At 32.5% G+C, this 24,932-nt stretch overlaps 1 protein-coding gene across 6 annotated transcripts; it reads left to right on the top strand.

Moving 5' to 3' along the window:
• The first annotated feature begins 1,348 nt into the window (after positions 1-1,348).
• LOC127698850 (egalitarian protein homolog) lies at positions 1,349-20,473 on the top strand. 6 transcript variants are annotated; one of them, XM_052202563.1, is made up of 5 exons: positions 1,349-1,422; positions 1,809-2,093; positions 2,334-2,414; positions 3,574-3,839; positions 9,143-9,352. In XM_052202563.1, the coding sequence occupies exons 1-5, from the start codon at positions 1,408-1,410 to the stop codon at positions 9,186-9,188; spliced, it is 693 nt and encodes a 230-aa protein (XP_052058523.1). In that variant the 5' UTR covers positions 1,349-1,407; the 3' UTR covers positions 9,189-9,352. The 6 variants fall into 6 exon arrangements, with proteins under 6 accessions (XP_052058523.1, XP_052058531.1, XP_052058506.1 ...); XM_052202571.1 differs by lacking the exon at positions 9,143-9,352 and adding an exon at positions 4,091-4,712; XM_052202546.1 differs by lacking the exon at positions 9,143-9,352 and adding an exon at positions 4,036-4,712.
• The last annotated feature ends 4,459 nt before the right edge of the window (positions 20,474-24,932 follow it).

Below are 24,932 nucleotides of genomic sequence, written 5' to 3'. Positions count from 1 at the left end.
GTAGAAAATGGTGGATTGAACCTGGTTTTATAGCTAGCTAAACCTCTCACTTGTATGACAGTCGCATCAAGTTCCATTATATTGACAACGATGCGTGAACAAAAAAACAGACACAATAGGTAAAAATGTCAAAAATAGGGTAGAAGAAGCACAAAAAGGCATACATCAATTTTAACATCTTCATTTTGCTTTTTTATTATACGATTTTATTTATCTATGTAAAATCCACCCATAAAGGATGGAAGGTTTTAAGTACTGGCGTAAAATCGCGCGTTTGAAATTCGCATAGGTAGACATAAAATAATTTTGTCGTTCAAAGTATGACGGGATACATAAGTACAGAGTCACGTAAAATGGATATCACAAAAAAAAACTTAACAGTAAAAGTAATATTAATAAATAGAATAGTTTTGTGGTTCAAAGTATGACGGGATACATATAAGTACAGAGTCACTTCAAATTTATATCACAAAAAACAGACTTAACAGTTAAAGTAATATTAATAAATAAAATAATTTTATCGTTCAAAGTATGACGGGATACATAAGTACAGAGTCACGTCAAATGGATACCTAAAAAAAACAGACTTAACAGTAAAAGTAATATTAATAAAGACAAATAAATGAATACTATAACACGTTATTAAGATGATAAACAACGTCAGTACGCAAAATCTATACTTCAAGACCATCGTGTATTATTTGTGAAGTTGATACGGAATATTTAAAACCTCTATGAACGACTAACAAACCACATTCAAAGAATACACACTCATGTTTATACTAGTATACTTTTTACTTCCTGTAAACCGCTTCGTCGTTTGTTGTTCAGAGATCATGCATGCAATGTACAATAATTAAAACGAACTTTGATTTACAACTAACAAAATTGGGTATTCCCAGTCTAAAATTAGAATTCTGAAAGGTTTTTTTTTCGTTCTGAAAATAATCATACAAATCTTCAACCGCGTTTTGGCCGGAGATCGTGTCATTAAAAAATTTGCAATGAAAAGGCATTTTTCTTGTTTCTAATACACAAGACACGGAGTTAACGCTAATGAAGCTGACAACACAGGTTACTATGCAATAAACGATAGACAATATGTATTAGCACAAACACATTTACAATGAATGGTTAAGGTATGATTAAGTACAAACAATAAAACAGACAAACACAAATGTTATGCAAACTAATGACGCATTGTTGGTTATTCAAGTCTAAAATTAAAATACCGATAAAACAATATATATAACTTCGGTTATTCCACTCTAAAAATAAATACATATACCAGGAATAAAAATAGATAAGGGTTTTTCAAACAAACAATTAGTATTTGAATAAAATATTTTGAATAAATGAGCTTTTCAAATTCCTTTCTGTTAATCACTATATTAAATACAAAGTGTCATGGCTGCCAAAATTGTAAGTAATTTTATTTAATAACATTGTTTATAAATTTAGTTATCAATAAAAAATCTTTTGCTAATTTTGAATAATTCATATGAATAAGGTCTTGTTCTAAAATATAGTTACTGTAAACCTATTAACCAACTTATTTTCGACAGCGATTTATTTTCGCGACTTTCGCGAGTAGAAAAATAACGCAAATATAAATCGTCGCGAAATTCAATATGTAAAACTTGGATCTTTCTTCTTTAACTACATCAAGTATATTTGAAATTCGCGAAGTGGGCTAGAAAGGGCAAAACGCGAAATAAAGTATCCTCGAAAATAAGTTGGTTTACAGTATTTGGAAGAATGTCTAGTCATGTCTTTTATGTTAAAAATCAAATTTATCAACATTCCAGAGTGAACATGGAGAACAAACCGACCACTCTTTGAAATACACATTGATATCAACTACCGAGGAGGCAAGGGCATTATTCCAAAGAATAGAAAAGAGCAAGCAAACTGTTGCAATTGGTTTCGATATGGAGGCAGATAATATCGGAGATATTAAGAATGGAAAAATTTCAATTATACAAATAAAATTAATTGACGAACCACCATACATAATAGATATACATGGAAGCCAGATAGATCTTAAAACTACTATGTTCAATGAAATAATGAAATCGACAAACATTGAAACGGTTGGTTTTATATTTAGCTTAAAAGAATAAGTTTTTCTCTATGACCTTTACGGTTACAAAACTTGAAATAACTGATGTTTCCGGACTTTTCATTTTCACTTACAATGTTAATATTTTCAGAAACCGTATTTTAAAGAAAAGAAAACGATTAAAGTACAATTTATTTTTTTGGTAATTCATGGTACATGGTAAAAATTGAAACATAAATATTTTTAAAGTGTTACTTTCATTCTTTTGCAGATCATACAAGACCCGAGAAATGACAGTAAAATGCTATACGAAAAGTACAGAACAGAGTTGAAGAATGTGTTTGATCCACAGGTTTGTCTTTCTTTGTCCATAATTATCCCGATAAAATATTTTTTATCCTGATTTTATTTCTAAATAGATTTACGAGATTTGAACATCGGATTACTACTGTTGCCTTAATAGTTTTGCACACCAACTGGAAGTGTTGTTTGCCATTTGCTATTTCGGTAACAAACGATTTATAAAGTGTTATTTTCACTGCTTACCCTTCCGGAGCACCTGAGATCACCCCCAGTTTTTGGTGGGGTTCGTGTTGCTTAGTCTTTAGTTTTCTATGCTGTGTCATCTGTACTATTATTTGTCTGTTTGTCTTTTTATTTTTGGCCATGGCGTTGTCAGTTTGTTTTCGATCTATGAGTTTGACTGTCCCTCTGGTATCTTTCGTCCCTCTTTTACATTTGCAACCACAGTACGAATAGTGCAGTCTAAAAGCGTATTAACATCCGTGCACAGAAATTTTGTTTCTAGAATAAACTTTATCTGGTACGCTCGATATATACCAATAATTTTTTCAAAAAATATTTAAACTTTACTGTATTTTTTTAATCTAGCATTATATATATGTGTAATGGTCGTTGTTGCTTTCTTTTGTGCGTCCATTTAATATACGGGGGGATGTTTTTTTGCAGATTGACTAATTATTTTCATATGTTGCTTCGCAGCGGCTTTATGCCGGAGATCGTGTCACTAAACAATTTGCTGACTCTTGGAACTCTTTTGAGTCAGTGCATGCATCGATTTTTTTACCCAGTGCCAAAGTAATCAACGTAAATTTATCATTACCCTATGCACAACGGGATCATTATAGTTTGGTGCATGCAAATAGGCCTTTTATTTTTAAATCAACTTTCAGAATGCAGATGCAATAGTAAATAATGTGGCATTATCAATAATTCAACCTTATAATAACCCTTTCTTTTTGTTTTTACTAATAAACCATGTTATATAAGAAAACAAAATTAACATTGAAAATAGTATTTGAGAAAATGGGATTTCATGCAAAAACACCATTTAAATGTACAACTCGTTGTTAGATTTAAGACCATTTTTTCTCTTCATTAACAGTAAATAATTAAACCTCAGAGTGATGGAAAACTGTCTGACTGTTTGATAGTAAAACATAATTTTTCGTTTATGTTTGCTTTTCATGACTTGTTTATTTTTGTTTAAGTCCTTCCAAATGACAGTTGAAAATAAATCTGATCCGACCTTAGCAACAAGAAGATTACAAGGCAAAAGAAAGTCTCTGGACTTTATCTATGAGACTTACGTTGGTCCGTTTCCAAATAAAAACCTTAAGGAAGATATGAAAAAGGAGATGAAGTCAAAAGAGCAACGTCCGAAACTATGGATGAAACGACCATTGACCAGGGAGATGGCTTTGTATGCAGCAACAGATGTTGAGACACTTCTGCCAATACGTTCAGAAATGGAGAAGTAAGTACCTTATTCACAACTCATAGACGATAGTTTATCAAATTTGAAAAAAAAACAAGAAATAATTGTACTTGTTTGAAATTAGACTACGGATTAAAACCTTTTGTTGAAAGAATTTCTCAGTTTCAAATGAAAATGATCAGTAACGAGGGAATAAAATAAATAATTCGTTTCCTTACTAATACATTATTTCCAGATACCTTAGTCAAATGGAAGAAACAGAAAGATATGGTTTTGTAAAAACATTTCAGGAACTGTGCATAGAAAGTATTTATACGACAGACCATGCAACAAAACGAAAAATCATGATGCGTAAAAAGGAGCGTGAATTTGAAGAAGCAACATATTTACAGGAATCTGACATTTCCTTGTCTAAAGCAGAGCGTGAAATAATTCAAAGTTTGAAGACACAGCGTTCTTCTAATATTTCTTCACCAACAAGACGCCGGAAACAATCCCCTTATAGGCCAAGAGCGGCAAGAGGTAAGCAAAGGAAAACCATTGAACGAAAATGTCCAGATGTTAAAACGGGTCAATTTCAAGCTGAAGAAATCTCATGCAAAAAAACCTCAGAGGACAAAATGAATGAAGTATCCACTATGCAAGCAGAATCAACAAAACAAGAAACACAAAACAATGAAACATTATCAAGCAGTCCTCCGCCTTCACCTGCACGAGTAATCACAAGAAATTTATACAAAATGAATCTTGCAGATGGAAGTGGCGTTAAAACTAGTGAAACATTGTCGAAAATGGAATAAGTCGCAACCCGTTTTATATAAAAATGTATACAAAATGTTTGTATTTGTCTCAGGAATCACAGGTTACTATATGTCAATAATATTTATGAAATAAAAAGTATCTTGACAATTGTTTTTGGTTATTTATCGAATTATTTAATAAAAGTAATCGATTACACACAGAATAAACATCAGAAGAGTTGTAGAAAAAAAAAGTAAAATCACAAAAATACTGAACTCCGAGGAAAATTCAATCGAAAAGTCCATAAAAACAATGTAATATCAATATTTTCTTTACAGAGAAAATTTCAAATCACATTAATCTTTACTCTATCACTTGTAGCTATATCATTATCTTCAGTATGAAAATAAGGATATTCGGTTTGATTGCCAAAGAGACAACTATCCATCAAAGGAAATGATATAAACGACTACAGGTCACGGTACGGTCTCTAACAATGTGAGCAAAACACATACCGTATAGTAATCTACAAAGGCCAAATGATACTTAAAGTGAAACAATTAGAAGTAGAAAACTAACCACCTGAATTAAGCTTAAATCAATACTCGAAACACAATTATGGCAAACGGAAAACAATTGCTACAATTGTAATACACATTCCTGGCTCGTGAGTGGCATACAATGAACATGACCGGATGAAAAATTATTGCTAACCCTCCCCTCTGACTGAGAAAAGTGGTGCAACATCAAAATATTAGAAAAAACTGTGACATAAAAGTTGACAAGGACTTGACTCCTCAAAGTGGTACTTAACACAACTAAAAATGACAAAGTACAAAAATCTTCCTATCTATGAGTATTAAGTTAATAAAATTAGTTCATCGATCAAATTCAACTTATAAATAGACAATGTTTTCCCATACTTAAATATAGTCTGAGAAAGCATGAACTTGTGTAGTACCAAAATATAAGAAAAGACCGGATGCTGGAAAGTGTGTTAAAACCTTGATTTGCAATATAAGTTTAGTAATAAATAAAAGCAATGTAAGTACCAATAAAGGTTATATTCAAAGGTCTTGTAAGAATTGTGTATAGACGAATAATTTGTTGTTGTTGAAACCATGCGTTACATTTTAAATCAGTAGATATAATATTAAAGACAAACATATCGTTCATTTTTTAAAAGTGGATTTTTCGGGAAAAATGGGTTACCCACTACTCTAGTCTTTCCGTGCACAACTTTTCATTTCTAATCACTCTTACGGATTTGTACACGTTAAATATTTTCTGTGTTATAAGTGCCATTTTCATATGCTAGTTTTTAGATACAATCTTATCTTTAATTTCCTTGTGTTGTTGGCATCCAATATAATTATATTCTCCCAAAACAATAAAAATTGTTTAAAAAAACAAGGAAAACCAACTAGTTAGAATTCTTATATATATAGACTTTAAAAGCATCTGCCTGCTTTTAAAGCATTAGCTCGTTCCAATCTTGAAAATGATAAAAGCCCATGGAACCCGTATAGATAAAAGGATATCGAGTCTATAGAAAACTTCCAATGTGAAGCAACAAAAATGTTACCCACAATCAAAGACTTGTCGTACGAAAAACGACTGAATAATGAACATTTCAACATTAAAATTCATAACCTTAAAAAACGATATGATAGAGACATACAAGATAGTAACAGAAATATACGTTGAAAGAGTAACAGACGATTTATATGTGCGGAACATTAGTTGGACAAAAAGAGGACTTTCGTTGAAACTGGTAAAACAGGAGAGGAATCGATATCAGGAAAGTAGAGGAAATGAGGAAAAGCCTTCCAGATAGCGTCGTAGCAGCAAACAAATACAGACTTTTGAGCGACGAATAGACAAACCCTGAGCAGAGCAATCCACGATATATGAGTTTACCATTGACTATACATATACCAGCAACAACGGAAGCAGAAAAAATGTAACCAGTGATGATGAAATATAGCCAAATAAAGAGGTGTAAACTGACCTCCTGCGCTTTGAAAAAAATAGGTAGACAATCGATTCGTTGAATCAATACTTGCAAGTTTTTACAGTTGTAAAACATTGTTGGTTTCTCCAGATAACAGAACCTTAACTTTTTGCATCATTTCATATTATAAGGACTATTCAAAATGTGATCATATTATTTCTAATCTTTATTTGTAGAATATGGTCGAGCGAGTGGTATATATACTAGTAGCATGTGCTTTTCAAATTTGACTTTCTATGGCCCTTTAAAACATATTTTGATACTTCAAGTGGTATTCAAATGTATTTGTGAACACACACCTTCTTCACAACCCTTTTCCTTTCCTGAAAATGTTCACCTTAAAAAAAGTAATGACAAGAATAGTAGACGTAGACTGAGATAAAAGTCTAGATAAACCCCGCCACATTTTGTACCTGCATCAAGTCAGGCTATTTAGGCTACAGGTTGTACGTTGTTGTCTTATTTATTTGTCTATTTTGTAGAGGAGCCAGTTGTATGGGATGGTGTTGTTGTGTTGAACTGTCCAATAATTTTAAAATTCCTTTTACCCTTTTATGTTGAGTAGCATATTCGTAACTCAGAAGGAACACTTTTACTTTTTCCTCCGGTATAGCAACTCGTATACCAACTTTTTTACTATTGAAACTTTCAGAATGAATCTATAAATGAAGTACCTGATTTTATAGAATCCCTTTTACTTTTAAATACACCTGAACACCTGAATACGAAAGGACCAATATTTATCACAGTTATTTCCACTAGGTTTATTTTTAACACAACAATTTACGGATTTTCCCTTTATAAAAATACACGTCTCTGGTTCACGTTTTAATCATTCGATTTATAAATTTTATTTCAACGCAATAACGCGAGAAAGTTAAAGGATTTGCTAGTTTTGTTTTCGATACGTCAGCGAATATTTAGCAAAGTATCAAGTGAAGACAAAGTTCGATTCCTAACTGTTCAAGGCAGATTTGTATCGTCTACTACAGAAAGCAACATGTTAAACAATCTTTTCTAGAAAATAAACATTGTTATATTTTCAAAATTAATAAGGAAAATTGTGAAAAGCATGCATTTAAGTTGATTCTACATTTGGGTTTTCCAGGTACTAAATTAGATAATATTAAAGTTAGGTCAATAAGTTTATACTGAACTATAAATAGAAAGGAATTTCCAAACAAATAGTCATTCAACACTTTCGGTTTAATTATTGAATTCAGTTGCAGAATTAATTGATGGCAGCAAAATATGTAAGTTTAAATTTTATTGTTTTTGTTTCGGAAAAAGGCTTCGTAGTGTTAAAAGTGTTCCATGGATTTTTCTCAATTTGTTTTACCTGTCATTATGTTTCGTTTTGGCAATGATCTTATGCTTTCAATTTCTGTATATATATGTATGAGATTCAAATACATAATTATATAAAAGATTTTCAGTTGCAAATGTTTTGATCGGTTGCGTGGGGTTTATATCACTAGGATAGAAATCTTTTGACACAAATAGATATCTTGAGCTAGGTCATCACACTTTACGGCCTTCAATAAAAAGACAAGGGTCTATACAATATGTCTAACTTTTGAAAGCCTCAATTCCGGAATCGTTTTGAACTCTCAAAGATCTGCCCTCAATACAAACTTCCCTAAATGACAAAAGCATCAAGATATAGCCAGCAATTCTTGCAACCACTGACAAGGTTCCTTGAACATGTGGCAGGCTTAAAGCTTAAAATTGTTAAGATCTATGGGCCACAGATTCCCCCGCTTGTAGATATGCATGAGTCAATTTCCACATACAGATGCAGGATTCACGTAATTAAGACCGTTTTGAGATTATAAGCATTGTGTATAAGTTTCATAAAATTTGGTTGAGGCAAACTAAAGTTAGAGAACGGAAACGACAGATTTAGCAATGTTTCCATTTAAAAAGGGGCATAACTCAAGAACGGTAAAAGTGACGCCACCAAATTTCGAACTTGATCTGTGTTTTGTAGTAATAAGCATTGTGTATAATTTTCATAACAATTGGTTAAGGGAAACTAAAATGAGAGAACGGACACGAAAAATTCAGCAATTTTTATGTTTACAAAGGGTCATAACTCATGAAAGGTAAAAGTGACACCATCCAATTTAGAACTTGATATGTGTTTTGTGGTAATAAGCATTGTGTATAAGTTTTATAACATTTGGTTGAGGCAAACTAAAGTTAGAGAACGGAAACCAATTTAAGGGACGTACGGGACGGATGGACGGACAAGGGTAACACTTAATGTCCCCTCCGCTACGCCGGGGTATAAAATTACAAAGAATGCCCACAAGCACAAAGTACTTACTTTGCTCATATGAAATCTATTTACATCGAAGATGCACACCTCATTTTTTATACCCATTTGGATAATATTTTTTTATTTATTCAAAATTTTTCAACATAAATTGGTGTTTATGTACACTCTGACACATCAAACTTTATGCTTTAAAAAATCTGTGCAATGTGTTTGATCATGGAAGCGGTTTGATAAAACGACGATCGTCAATATTTGAATTAATTTCCGTAGTATAAATTAAATGAAAACTAGATGACATTATTTCAGGATGGAGCAGGAGAACAAAACAAGCAAACCAAAAATTACATTTTGATATCAAGCAATGAGGAGGCAAAGGAATTATTTAAAAGAATAGATACGAACAAACACAATATTGCGACACTTGGTTTGGATGTGGAAGCTGTTGAATTAGGAAGTTCCTGGAAGGGAGTTGTCTCCATTGTGCAAATAAAAATACAAGACAAACCTCCATACCTTATAGACATATATGGGAGCAAGATAGATTTGAAGGCGACCTTGTTCAACGACATAATGAAATCAGAAGAGATTGAAAAGGTTTGTTAATAAAAGCCTCAATATTAAATAGAATAAAGTTTTGGGTCAAGTCACTCTTTCAATTTTTCAAAACGAAATTTATTATCCCAGTGTTAACAAATAATAAGTCAGTCTGGTTTAAATTACACTTAAACTTATATTGATTTCTACATTTTGTTTTGAGATTTTATTATTTTGATTTATTCATCAATGAATTTTAATTTTGTTCCAGGTAATTCATGATCCGAGAAATGATAGCAGCATGTTGTATGAAACATACAAGACAGAGATGCGAAATGTGTTTGATACCCAGGTTAGTGTTTCTGTTAATTATTTGATGGAAAATCAGATGGATTTTTACGTAGCAGCTCTGAAGTTGCATTGAATTATTATTGATGATTGTTCTTACCTTTCCTCTAAACAAATAAATTTTTTGAAGTTCATAATAATTGATACATTATGAAAATATTTTCAGATCTAATAATCTATATTGCACATACCTTTTTAGCTCACCTCGCCAGATGGGTCCGTCGTCTGTCGTCGTCGTCATCTCCTTTGAAACTACTGGGCCAAGTTTAACCAAACTTAGCTACAATCATCATTGGGTATCTAGTTTTCAAAAAATGTGTCTGTTGACCCCGCCTGCCGACAAACATGGCCAAAATGGCTAAAAGTAGAACATAGGAGTAAAATGCAATTTTTGTCTATTATCTTAAAAAATACTAAAGATAGAAAAATCTGACCGAAGCATATATGTTCAGAATGATGGGATGATTTTCTTCTGTCTATCGACATCAAAACTGTTAGACGACTTCTTATTGCATTTATAGCCCTTAGTGACGATTTTTTTCCTATTTTTTCAGTTTTGCCAATTATCTTGAAATTTATAATAGATATGCAGAAACTTTAAATGGCAAAAATGATCAGAAAGACAAGATCTACAAATAAGTCAAATGAATTGAATCGTCCGTTTACTCCTTGTTGCAGTTATTGTCTTATAATTACGATTTTTCTAACATTTTTTCTCATTTTTGCCTATTATCTTGAAATTTGTAAAAGATAGCTAGAATCTTTAAAACGCAAAATTGACCCGCAAGACAAGATCTACAAATAAGCCAGCCTGACAGAAACTGTCAGTCGACTCCTTATTGCAGTTTTTGCCCTTTAATGACGATATTTCCCATTTTTTTTCATTTTTGCCTATTATTTTGAAATTTATAATATATAGATAGAAACTTTAAAAAGCAAAATTGGTTAGCAAAAGCAAAACCAGATATCTTGACTTACATCTAGAAATTGACAATGAGGGTCGGTTGAAAACGAAACTTTACGACAAAAGAGATGATTTCAACTTCCCAATTGTGAACTTTCCATTTCTATGTAGCAACATTCCTGCAGCGCCTGCATACGGAGTATATATCTCCCAATTGATACGATATTCCCGGGCATGTATTTCCTATCATGATTTCCTTGATACAGGATTGCTGCTCACAAGGAAGCTATTAAACCAAGAGTTCCAAATGGTGAAGTTGAAATCATCCCTTCGTAAATTTTACGGACGCCTTCACGAGTTGTTTGACCGTTATGGAATAACCGTTTCACAGATGATATCGGGTATGTTCCTTATGTCGTAACTACATTGCCCTTCCCTTTTCACGAATGTGACGTACCGAATTAGACTATTTACCGGATTTGTAATAACATGAGCAACACGACGGGTGCCACATGTAGAGCAGGATCTGCTTACCCTTCTGGAGCACCTGAGATCACCGCCAGTTTTTGGTGGGGTTCGTGTTGCTTAGTCTTTAGTTTTCTATGTTGTGTCATCTGTACTATTATTTGTCTGTTTGTCTTTTTGTTTTTGGCCATGGCGTTGTGAGATTGTTTTCGATCTATGAGTTTGACTGTCCCTCTGGTATCTTTCGTCCCTCTTTTACAAATACGTTAACATGACTGAAATTGTCAGTCTACTCCTTAATGAATTTATTGCCTTTAATGACGATTTTTCGCAATATTTTGCATTTTTGCCTATTATCTTGAAACTATAATTTACAGATAAAAACTTTAAATAACAAAAGTAATCAGCAAGACAAGATCTACAATTAAGCCAACATGGCCGAAATCTTCATTTGACTCTTTGAGTTCTTGCACTTCACAGGTAGACAGAAACTTTTAAAGGAAAAATGACCAGCAGGACAAGATCTACTGACACGTCAAACATGACCGAAATCGTCAGTTAACTGTTTTTAGAGTTATAGCTCTTTAATGATGATTTTTACAAAAAAGTGGCCTTTACTGTTCTCGTACTATGAACAACAAATTAATTTACTTTGTAAAAATATCTTCGTACTCCTAACAACAAAATTATCATATTCAAATTTACCTTTGTGTAAGTTATTTTATTAAACGCCATTTTGTCCCAGGTTATAGTTTTCTTTTTGACATTGTTATACATCCCCCCTTTTTTATTTAGTATTGTATTCATATTGTGCCATAGGTCAAATTTATTCGTTCAGTGTATGTTTACTTGTTTTTGTTAATATGTCTTTTTGATTGAGTTAAGCCATTTCAATTGATATTTTATAGTGTGTCTTTCTATGTTGTTATGTTTCATTACTATTTCAGGTTAGGATGAAGGTTGGCACCTGTTAAAACGTTTAAACCCGCTGCATTTGTTTGCACCTGTCCTAAGTCAGGAGCCTGTTTCAGTGGTTTTCGTTTGTTGATGTGGTTCTTAAGTGTTTCTCGTTTCTCTTTTTTTATATAGATTAGACTGTTGGTTTTCCTGTTTGAATTGTTTTACACTAGTCATTTTGGGACCCTTCATAGCTTGCTGTTCGGTGTGAGCCAAGGCTCTGTATTGGAGGTCGTACTTCGACCTATAATTGTTTACTTTTTACACATTGTGACTAGGATGGATAGTTGTCTCATTGGCACTCATACCACATCTTCTTATTTCTATTTAGTGCATATGCAGGTGAGCGACATAAGCACTTCAGACCGTCTAGTTACTAATATAAAAATCGTACGGCGGTAGATGCATACATAGCAAGAAATGCATAACTTGTCGACGCACCCGATCTCACTCCTTTTGGAGTTCCAGCGATTCTCTCAGATTTTGTTTGTTACCTTGATTTGAAATTTTTAATCTATTTTTGCTATTTGAACATCGGTAAACTACTGTTGCCTTAATGTTTTATATTCTAGTCTCGAAGACGTCATTACATGTCCACATTTTTATATCTATCCCTTCGGTTTTGATTCAAATGCACGTTTTTATTGGTTTTCTGATTAAAATATTAATGCCGGTTGATTTTATGTTTATTTTTTACGCAAAGCAATATATTTGATAGAAGCGAATTTTTAAGTTTTCTGTTTCGGACTTACAGCCTTTGATTATCTATGAAACTGATAGTAAACCTAAGCCCATATACATGTATCTGTTTATTCAAATTCAATGAACTTGTCTAAATTAACCTCAAAATCAACGTCTACAATAGGCTTACGTTTCACTTAAAAGAGAATAATGCGATCATTGTCTATCAGACCGTGTCAAAAATTAAAAAAGGTCGGTTGCCACGTTGTTTTTTTTTTCATTTCAAGCTAAAGAAAATTAAATAGAATATCACTACACCAACTTACCCACGACGTCTGGTAATGGATGTATACTTACTTTAGATTTAGATTTACATTAAAATTTATTTTAGTCCTTCCAAATGACAGTTGAAAATAAATGTAGTCCGATATTAACTACAAGAAGATTGCAAAGCCAAAGGAAATCGTTGGACTTTATTTATGAAAAGTACGTAGGACGTTTTCCAAATAAAACATTGAAGGATGATATGAAAAAGCAAATGTCAGAAGATCAGAATCTTTGGTTGAAACGACCATTGACAGGAGAAATGGCTATGTATGCAGCATTAGATGTTGATACACTTCTACCAATACGGTTTTCAATGTTAAAGTAAGTATGCTAATTAGGGCCCCGGCGACTAATCGACAAGTCCGTCCTTGCGTTCATCTGTCCGTCACAAATCGTTTGCGCCTTATAACTTCAAATCCCTTTTAGTTGGGTAATGAAGCCTCTTGTGATTATTCACCAATTGGTGAGTGTGTCTGATGAAAAACTGCACATTAACAGTTATGGTCAAAAGATTAGTTCAACTTGGTCATCCCTGTTCAAATGAACTAAACATTATTTCCGCTTTTTAACTTTCAAACTCTGGAACTGGGTAATGAAACTTGGCATAATTATTCACTGTTACTAGAAGGTTTGTGGCATATAAGGAAAAAAAACCAAATATTGAAAGTCGTGGTCAAAAACTAAGTGGATAAGAACTAAAAAATCGATTCCGCTCTATAACTTCACAACCCTTAGAGTTCGGAGACGAAACGGAGGTACATCAGTAAAATATCTGCCTTCCATTGGTAAAAGCTATGTTTTCCCCAGATTCCTACTAAGTTGCGTCAAAGTATTTTTTTTCACTTTCATTAAGTTAAATTGAGAAACATGTAATGACTTAGGCAATAGAAGTTTGCCTATGTTCAAATAGAATTTTCATTTTCCATTGAGCATTGCATATTTAGGTTGAAAGATTAATGCCTACTCTCATAACTAACAATGTTTTCTTTTAAATAGTGTTGGTACAGTTTCAATTCTATTGTCATTTTTATGATTTTGATATACAATGTATGATGTAGATCGAGATGGAATTTCTGAAAAACTATAAAATAAAACATATATTATACTTCTCAATTTCGCTTAGAATTTCTAAAAAAAAAAATTTCTGTATAGTAGCCCAATTGGGTTTATTAAAAGGCTATGGTCAACTTAGATCAGCAAAACATACACGTACAGGTCAGCATTATTCAGTTGTTGCATTTTTTAAAACTTGATTACTTGCCAAAATAAGTTAAATTTGCTGACCTTTATTGAGCAGTTTTCCAAGGTTTTTGTCATGCCATTTTTGTGATACTTACTAGGATGACACTAGTGGAGCATATCTGCGTACCCTACCGGAACATTTGATAACACCCTAAGGTTTTGGTGGGTATCGTGTTGCTTCGATTTTTTGTTTTCTATATAGTGTTTTGTATACTTGTTTGTCTTTTCCTCGTCTTTCGTTTTTTTGACATGGCGTTGTCAGTTTCTCTTTAACTTATGAGTTTTGAATGTCCCTTGGTATAAACAGCCTATTCTTAAACAAATGATATGAAAATAAGGAGATGTGGTATGATTGCCAATGAAACAACTTTCTACCAGAGTTCAAATGACGAAGGTAAAAGCAATTATAGGTCACCGTATGGCCTTCAACAATGAGTAAAACCCATACCGTATAGTTAGCTATAACGGCCCTGACATAAAAATGTGAAACGATGAAAACGAAAAAACAAACGGCCTAATTTATACAACACAACTTACGAAAAACAAATATGACAGACATGAACAAACGACGACTTCTGAATTACAGTCTCCTGACTTGGGACAGGCTCATAAAGAATGTGGCGGGTTAATAGATATAGGAAGATGTGGTATGAGTGCCAATGAGACAACTCTCCATCCAAGTTACAATATATATAAGTAAATTATAGGTCAAGGTACGGCCTTCAAAACGGAGCATTGGCTCACACCGAACAGCAAGCTATAAAGGGTCCCAAAAAAATACTAGTGTAAAACCATTCAAACGGAAAAACTAACAGTCTAATCTATATAAAAACGAGAAACGAGAAACACGTATGAACTACATAAACAGACGACAACTACTGTAATCAGATTCCTGACTTAGGACAGGTGCAAACATTTGCAGCGGGATTAAACGTTTTAATGATACCAAACCTTCTCCCTTTTCTGAAACAATAGTATAACATCACAACATAGAAAACACACTATAAAATATCAATTGGAAGGCTTAACTCAATCAAAAAACGTAAATTAACACACAATGAACGAATAAATTTGACCTGTGACACGTGGATGCAAATACACAGTTAATAAAAAATTACAAGGGATAAATAATTAAAGTCAAAAGTAAATAAACAGGTTTAAACAAAGTTAAAGTATTATATCACTGTGAAATGTCAAACATTTTTTTAGAAAATCATCACTTTTGAAGAAACCTGCGTCATATTATACACAGGTAAATGAAAATAATTTTGTTGTTAAGTTTACTTCTTCTAAACATGTTTGTGAACGCTCAACCCTCCCCTAATCTGGGACAGTGGTGTTACAGCACAACATAAGAACAAAATGTAAAATCAGTTGCAAATGACTTAAATCAATAGATCGATACAAAGCACACAAAAAAAAAAAAACAATAGACATAAAGTACCATTATAAGAGTTCTCGTAGTTACTGAAAGCAAGTTCAAATTCAATTACAACTAAAATTAAATCATGTTTTCTCAGACTAAAGTCTCAATCAGTTCACATCAAAAGAATTTAGTAAAAAGACGTCATTCACAGTCTGAGAAACGCATGGCCTTATGCAATGCAAAATATAGGTAAACAGTATCGACAGGATGTAGGATAATTCTTACCCATAACTGTACATATTTAGTTCTACTAAACTTTTGTTTACATAGCTATATATATTTTTTAGTTATGTAATATATAAAAAACAAAATCAATGTTAGTATCGGTAAAATCAACATTTTAAGATTTTACTACAATTATTAATTTATAACCTTTAACAAGTTTAAAAGGGTATTAGCAGCGATGTAAACAAAACATTCGACTACGATTTTTATGCCCCCGCAACTAAAAGTTGGGGGGCATATTGTTTTACCCCTGTCCGTCCGTCCTTCCTTCAGTTCGTCCGTCCGTCCAATTATGGGCATTATAGTTATTCCACATAACTCCTGCTACTATTTGAATGCTAGGAAGTTTTCACTTTGCTGGCTGTTTGTACATATATTTAAGGTGTGCATGTGGTCAGGGTTTTGATTTTTATTAATATTTGCTCTTTGGGAGATAGTTGAACTTTGTCATTCTGGAGTATATACTCGCATAAGAGGTGCATAGAGTTTTCGGATAACTCCTCCTACAGTGAACCATAGACCTATGTGCTCCCATGCTCAACTTTGTGTATTTTAAAATAACACTTTGCATCTGCGGGGGCATCATTTGTGTCTCCCAGACACAATAATATCTCAAAGAAAGTCCTACATTGACTTTGTTATAATACAGATACTTCAGAGTGGAGTGCGGGGACATCACTTTGTCAAGTTTTTTTTTTGTTTTAAACATTTTTGAAAGCGGAATACTGAAATAGTATTTCGCTATTAACAGTTAGCCTGTCCTAAGTCAGGAATCTGATTACAGTAGTTGTCGTCTGTTTATGTAGTTCATACGTTTTTATATAGATTAGACCGTTGGTTTTTCCGTTTGAATGGTTTAACACTAGTAATTTTTTGGGGCCCTTTATAGCTTGCTGTTCGGTGTGAGCCAAGGCTCCGTGTTGAAGGCCGTACCTTGACATATAATGGTTTACTTTTATAAATTGTAACTTGGATGGAGAGTTGTCTCATTGGCACTCGTACCACATCTTCCTATATCTAGTTTGTATTAATTTGGTCAAAATAAGGTCGAAAACATCACAAATGTATTATTGACCTGCAAGTCATTAATTAAACCTCTGTTGAACCCGTGTTCATGTAACCCTTATTTCATCTTTGGCTGAAGATGCGTTACGCATGCCCTAAGCGTGTCCGATTTTTAAAAAGAAAAAAAATGCCATCATTGAGAAGTGATCTAGGGAGCCATCATAATAAAAAAAAAACATTTCTGTGACCGATTCGGCCAACAAAAACATCATTCATATCAAGGTAAAACGATGATTGACATTTTTTAAATCTATGACATGAAATCAAACTGACCTGGAAAAATCGTAATTACAAAACTCCTCGCGCTTTTCGGTCTATTTATATTTATATATTTATTTATATCGGGTCGAACGACTATCGGCAGTCTTCGGAGGTAATCTCGATGGTTTATTAGATGGTGTTCAATCTAAAATAGGCACGTTATGCTGATACATTATAACGAGTTCATGCGTTGTTAATTGTTTCTTTTGGACTTTGTGTAATTTAGATTTTTGCTTTAGTATTTTATGAATCAAATGTGAGAATTTCAGTCCAATCGGTGATCATGAGTTTGACAGCTAATGCCTCTTTAAAAACAAGTTTATTCAAAGGATAAATGAGTTTACATGATTCGTATCTAAATTTACAGGCTTTATAAGTGATATCACTTTCAAAATTAGGATGTGCTATATAGTTTTTTAATCAAAACTCTACAAGTACAGCCAAACTTTCTGACCAAATCTCTGGATCTACGAATTAGTAAAAATTTTAATTAATTTGTGGTAACGAAATTCCTAACTTAATAATTTACCAGTTATACATAAATTACGTTCATTGAAATCTAATACGCAAATACAAACACGGGCTAAGCGAACAAGTTGTAAAGTATGCACATCGTAATAATGACCCAAAGGAACATCACCCCCCCCCCCCCCCCCAAAAAAAAAGAGAAAATTAACAATAGGGAACGAATAATTGTCTCTTTTGTAGTACATTCTTGTATCGAGCTCTCCGTGTGAAACTGAATTATCCAAATCAAGAAAAGGACATTCATTGCTGTCTGTTTTAGATTTATTTTAAGTAATTTCCCTCGCGTAAATTACCGCAATGAAATAGGAATATTATTGATTATTTAAAGCAAACATAGCGTGAAGGTTACGGCAAGTGTTTTTAAATTTATCAATAAAAATGTAGTTTATACAGATATTTACTGAGTATGGCCATAAACGGTGATTTATAACAATACAGGAACAAGACTTCTGTTAAAGGACGCAATTGGTTCCCGTAGGAATGCCTTCAACCTGCCGAAAAACTCTATTGCCAAAACGTGCACAGAGGTTGTCAAGGAGAAATGATTTGGCTTTCATTGTGAATTTTTAATTAGCTACGTAAAAGTGTTATCCTGCTAATCTTAGAGATATTTCAATTGTACTTAAAAATGAACTTACCAAATCCTTATCTCATATTTTGCTGGAAAATCACTTTCCAAATTTTGGAGAAGTCTTACGCCTTTTGACGCCAAAAATCCATTGCATCGAAATGAATACAACAATTCTTACAAAAAACAAATATTTGTCTACATTTTCCTGAAAAAAAAAGAACCCCGAAAAAAAGATTTCGCTGGTAGCTCATTCAATAAGTAATAATGCGTAATGATTTTTTAGCCTTATGAAAAGATTTTGTTATTACATCATAATCATATACAAAACTAGTTACAACGGGACATTAAAAGCTCATCCTTTCTCTAACAATTATATCCACTGAAAGTGTATCGACTCCCTAATATTGTTATTGTATTAAATATCAACGATTTTACTTTATAAATTTGTTCTTTCAGACACCTAAGTGATATGGGCGATGTTCAGAGGATAGCTTTTCTGAAAACATATAATGAATTATGCGCAGAAAGCATATACACGCCATTACCTATAGCTAATGCTGAAATTAATATACGTAAAAAGTTACGAGAACGCGATGAAGCAAAAGGTTTACAAATGCTTGGTATTGAATTATCAAAAAAAGAAAAAAAAATCATTCGGTCTTTTTGAAGGATGTTAAAATAAAAAAAGACAAAAGATACCACAGGACATTCAAATTCATAAGTCGAAAACAAACTGACAATGCCATGGCAAAAACGACATGATTTGACGATATTTTGTATATTGAAATGTTAATTTATATCTAATAGCGTGCACGTTTTACTAGAACTAAGATGTCAATAATCTTAGTTGAATGTGACCTTCGGCGTTGTTCAACTGTTCATTTACAGAAATCGAAAAACGACCAAAAGACTACAATATACAAAACACAACACAGAAAGCTAAAGACTGAGCAATATATAAACCACACCAAAAACCAGGGGTGATCTCAGGTGCTCCGTAAAAATATAGCAATATAGATTCTACCACTGCATCAAGTGTGTTACGATATTTCTCCACTCAAGACAGTTACATTTTAATATTTAAAGCACGAGGCTTGCCGAGCTTTTTAAATAATTAGAATTTAACTGTTGAGAGTGGAGAAATATCATAATACACGAGTTATAGTGGTGGAATCTGTTTCTCTAATGATTTTTAGACGATATCTAAACAAAGTTTATCCTTCCTTTTCAAAGATTTGCAGAAAGTTATATTTTTTTATGTGACGTCATCAGGCATGGTCGCCTTTTTTCATGACGTCACAATAGAAAGTTCAGAAGAAACCAAGAAAATTTGACGTCATAATTGTATTTCGACCAGTCATTGCCGAGAACAAAGTTTTCTCTAGAGATGAGTAATATTTTTCTCACACCGATCGAAAAATGTGAAAAAAACATGAAAGTTAGAGAAATTACCATTTCAAACACCATGAAGAGGTAGAAAATCTCAGAAATCTAAGACTAGTCAAGGAACAAACAAAGGAAGACCATTTAAGGAAGGTTAAAAATAACGGAAGGAAAAAATAAAAGTGGTGATGACGTAGAAAAAGAAACGAAATTAACACTGTCGTTGAAGAGGAATTGAGATTGTCAACTACAATATAAAGAAAGCTTATTCCAGAGTATGCGTTTATATTGATCAGTAATAATTCATAACAGTATTAATTTTTTCAATAAATGCCCAAAATCTAGCTTCTCTTCTTTGATCAATTACCGTCATTTTATTTTTTTCCATTCAACACATAATTTAGATTTTTGATGTATTGTTCTTCAAATAAATGATAAAGAAGACATTGCAAACAATAAATGTAAAAACACAAATCATTACATATTACTAATTTTAGAGAGGTGTTAAATATTGACAAATTTGATGCCTGTAGTGTCGTTCAAAATAAAACTGAGGTTGCAATTGTAGCATGAATCACGTGTACTCCATGTTTTATTTCAATTAGAACATGAATTCGTTTAAAAAGCAAAGGAAGAGCTTCTTTATATAATGTACATGTAAATTACCTTTTCTGTTATGGTAACAAAAGGTATGCTTTAAAATAAATGTATGAAGTCATAGTTTGAAAACGTTATTATTAAAAATAAATGTATTTGCATCAATTATGATATGCTTTCCGATATAAAAAAAGATTATGTTATGATAATAGTAAAAACATTTATCCAGGAATATTGGCTCTTGTGTATCATTAACACGCAACATACTTATGTGGCTTGCAGTTTTGAAAAATAAAACCAGACATATGAAGTGGCATCGGTAAGCCAGGTTGAAGATCTACAAGATTTTGATCGCATCGTTAGAAGATCACATCTCGACTCCATTAGATATTTCTAGCTGAAACAATTTATTCTAGAAAAATTGAAGTCATTTTTTCGTAGGTTTTATGGACGCCATCGTGACTTGGTTTGACCTTTACGACTATTTCTGTCACCTTTTGTCAAGGATATGTTCCATGTTGTTATAACCATAATTCCAGTCTGTGTTCTACGTCTATGACTTATCATTGGCATTTTACATGTCATGATCAACACGATGGATGTCACTAGTGAAACAAGAAAGTATACCCTTGCGAAACACATGAGTCGTTCACCAGTTCTTTGATTTTGATGTGGTTCTGGCTTTTCAGTCTTTATTCTCCTATGTATTGTTTTGTTGATTGGTTGTCTTTTTTTTTGCCATGGTGTTGTCTGTCCTTCGACTTATGGTGTTTGCAGAAATACAATCTATCTGTAAAGGATTATAAAGTATGTAACAAATGACCTTGTTATTTAAGAATTTTGCGGTAAACAAAATGTATTACATGAAATATGCAAAAAGCTTTTGAAGTGAGCAAATTCTTATAATTTAAAGATCGGCCACAATCAAAAGCTAGCTTACTCAGTTCTCAACCGATACTGACTTTAATATTATGTCCTTGTTACTTGCCAGACATCAATTATTTATTAATTCTATTCCAAGACAGAAATCTCGGAAATAAAACCAAATTCCCTTCCCAATCTCTGTCATCATTTATTTATTGCAGCTAAGATTAATCCTTTTCATTCCATTAAACTCCTTTGTAAAGTTTTTTTTTTTTATATTTTAAAGCAATCCATCTTCTCTTTTAGGCAAGTGCCTGCCTGCAAAATCAATATGTCAGAACCTAATTTATATTCACTTATGTTTTGATGAAAAATGTCAGGTCATAAATCATTGATACTGGACAAGCATTCACTTTTAATTTAATTATCTATTAAACTAAATTGGTAAGAAAAAGTTTCTGATTTCCCAAATTTTCTTTGAATGTACTTAGCGAAAATCTTCAGTCGTGGTTTTTTGTCGAGCCTGCGACTTTTGTCGCAGAAAGCTCGACATAGGGATAGTGATCCGGCGGCGGCGGCGTTAGCTAACTTCTTAAAAGCTTTATATTTTAGAAGGTGGAAGGTCTGGATGATTCATACTTTGTATATGGATGCTTCATGTTACGAAGTTTCCGTCAGTCACATGTCCAATGTCCTTGACCTCATTTTCATGGTTCAGTGACTACTTGAAAAAAAAAGTTAAGATTTTTTGTAATGTTAAATTCTCTCTTATTATAAGTAATAGGATAATTATATTTGGTATGTGCGTACCTTGCAAGGTCCTCATGCCCGTCAGACAGTTTTCACTTGACCTCGACCTCATTTCATGGATCAGTGAACAAGGTTAAGTTTTTGTTGTCAAGTCCATATCTCAGATACTATAAGCAATAGGTCTAGTATATTCGGTGTATGGAAGGACTGTAAGGTGTACATGTCCAACTGGCAGGTGTCATCTGACCTTGACCTCATATTCATGGTTCAGTGGTTATAGTTAAGTTTTTGTGTTTTGGTCTGTTTTTCTTATACTGCATGCAATAGGTCTACTATATTTGGTGTATGGAATGATTGTAAGGTGTACATGTCTAGCGGGCCGGTATCATCTGACCTTGACCTCATTTTCATTGTTCAGTGGTCAAATTGAAGTTTTTGAGTTTTGGTCTTTTTTTCTAATACTATATGCAATAGTTCCACTATATTTGGTGTATGGAAATATTTTATGATCTATTTGTCAGTCACGCAGGTTTTATTTGACCTTGACCTCATTTTCAAGGTTCATTGCTCAGTGTTAAGTTTTTGTGTTTTGGTCTGTTTTTCTTAAACTATAAGCAATAGGTCAACTATATTTGTTGTATGGAAGAATTGTTAGCTGTACATGCCTGCCTAGCATGGTTCATCTGACCTTGACCTCATTTTCATTGTTCATTGGTCAATGTTTAGTTTTCTTGGTTAATGTTAAGTTTATGTGACAGTTGTTATAAAGCTTTATATTTAGGACTATCAACATAATATCAATGATTAGTAAAGAAGGCGAGACATTTCAGCGTGTGCACTCTTGTATTAATATTTCTTATATCAGTTTGGAAATCACTTTTTTTTTTTAATATCTGTACAATTTAGATGTTATTTAGATGTTTAGGCAAATAACTTTGTGTTAAATGAAGTGACTGAAACATGATTATTTAAAAAGCTTTTTGAAATTTGAATAATTCATTTAATTCATTAAATTGTCGATCAGCATCAAGCTAAATCATTTTTGAAAAACCATACATTGTTTCTATAAAACATGAACATTTTTATCCACGATACGAGATTTTCTGTAATGATGAATGCATAAAAATAATTCACTGTTATCTGTTAATCTTTTGCTTATTAGATTCTTTACTTGAATGAACGAATCTAAACGATTTTGACTTTACTGTTAAAGGGGAATTAGCTAAATTTAAAATACGATTATTTTTTTCAAGTATTAATAAAAACGGGAATTTTGAAGGAATATTTCGTAAGCAGTGAGTTTGGCCCAAATTTGTCAAAATAAGCTAAAAACATCGCTGATGTATTATTGACTTGCAAGTCAATAACTCAACCTCATGTGAATCCATATTCATGTGAACTTCAATTTAACCCCTTAGCGAGAGATGGGTTACGCATGCACTAGGCGTGTTCAGCTATTGAAAGGAACGAATGTCAACATTGAAAGTGAAACAAGGGTGAACCATTTCGTTTACTGATTCGATCCACAAAAAAAAAAATCTTATACAGGAAAAAACGATGATTAACATATTGTTTAACCTATAACATGAAATAAAACAGAACTAGAAAAATCAAATTGCACGTGCTCGTATCTATTTTTATTTATGTTTATATTCGGGTTAAATGACCGTCGTCAGTCTTCGGAGGTCATCTCGATGGTTAATTAGATGGCGTCTAGACAAAAATACACACGAAATGAGGACACATATTATCGAGTCCATGCATTGTTCATTGTTTATTTTAGACCTTTTGTGATTTAGATATGCGTTTTGTTATGTTATAAATCAAATATGAGATTTTGAATCACATCGGTGAACATGAATTTGACAGATAATGCTCCTTTAAATGTTTGATGCATACGTCTTCCATAAAATTTAAAAAAAATCGGTTTACTACTTAAATCCATTGTTAACACAAGTCAAGCACGGGTACCTGATATTTGTTTTGTTTTGTATATTTGAAAACATAAGGAAATAATTACATGATTTATAAGCACCACCCAAAAACTATTAAACACATGTATATGAATACTTTGATCAATATTATCTGGAATGTGTGCTTTTAAAAGGTTAGCGTTTCACACTTTTAATAAACTTTTTAGTTTAAATAACAATTTTAGTAGTTTTTTTAGAATGCAAAACAGAAAAAACCTATCAAATGTTTTAGCTAATTTCGATAAATGATCTTCTGATCGAGTGTGAATTTGCATGGCCGGTGATGCATACATAGCATTTTGTTTATTACCTTGATTTGTTTTAATCTTAATAGATTTACGAGATTTGAACATCGGTAGACAACTGTTGCTTTCAGATATCTTTGTTAAAAACGAATAAAATACCGATAGAGAATAACTACGTGGGAAACCTTTGGTGAATTCGACTTGATATTAGACGTAATAATTCAGGTAAAAAAATATATGTAAATGATAGACGGTTTGCTACTTAAATAAGTCCCAGTACAATTTTTTATTGAACATTGCAAGATCAATTCTAATATTTTGTGGTTTTTTTTTTTTTTGCATCGTTAAATAGGTAGTAATTGATGTTAGTTAAAATATCTAAAATCATGCGGGCGTTTGATGCGGTCATACCCCTTTGAATGCGATTCTATCAGTTTTTGTGTGTTACCTTGATTTGTCTTAATCCATTCATGAGATTGGAACATCGATTAAATACTGTTGCATTGACTTATCGAATTATGTGTGAACATGTAGTTTTTCTTTTAATAATTTTCAGCTCCTATCAAACGTGACTTATCGAATTCACAATAGGAGTCATTATAGAAAGACTTAAAAGTTTCTCGATAAAAAAACTCACTTTTTTCTCTTCTAGAACCCATCTTAAAAATTGCTTGACAACAACTCAAGTTATGTTTTAGGTTTTAATAGTCCTTAATATCAAGGCAAGATATATAAATCAGTATCTCTTAT

This window comes from Mytilus californianus, unplaced genomic scaffold (assembly GCF_021869535.1).
Source record: "Mytilus californianus isolate M0D057914Y unplaced genomic scaffold, xbMytCali1.0.p SCAF_1, whole genome shotgun sequence".
In the NCBI taxonomy this organism is placed as follows: Eukaryota; Metazoa; Mollusca; class Bivalvia; order Mytilida; family Mytilidae; genus Mytilus; species Mytilus californianus.
This window is presented reverse-complemented; position numbering and strand designations above follow the sequence as displayed.

Excerpts from the sequence above, each read along its gene's own strand:
- LOC127698850 (XM_052202546.1), top strand. Across the intron at positions 2,415-3,573 it reads AGAATGTGTTTGATCCACAG|TCCTTCCAAATGACAGTTGA; the intron begins GTTTGTCTTTCT and ends TTTTTGTTTAAG. Across the intron at positions 3,840-4,035 it reads ATACGTTCAGAAATGGAGAA|ATACCTTAGTCAAATGGAAG; the intron begins GTAAGTACCTTA and ends CATTATTTCCAG.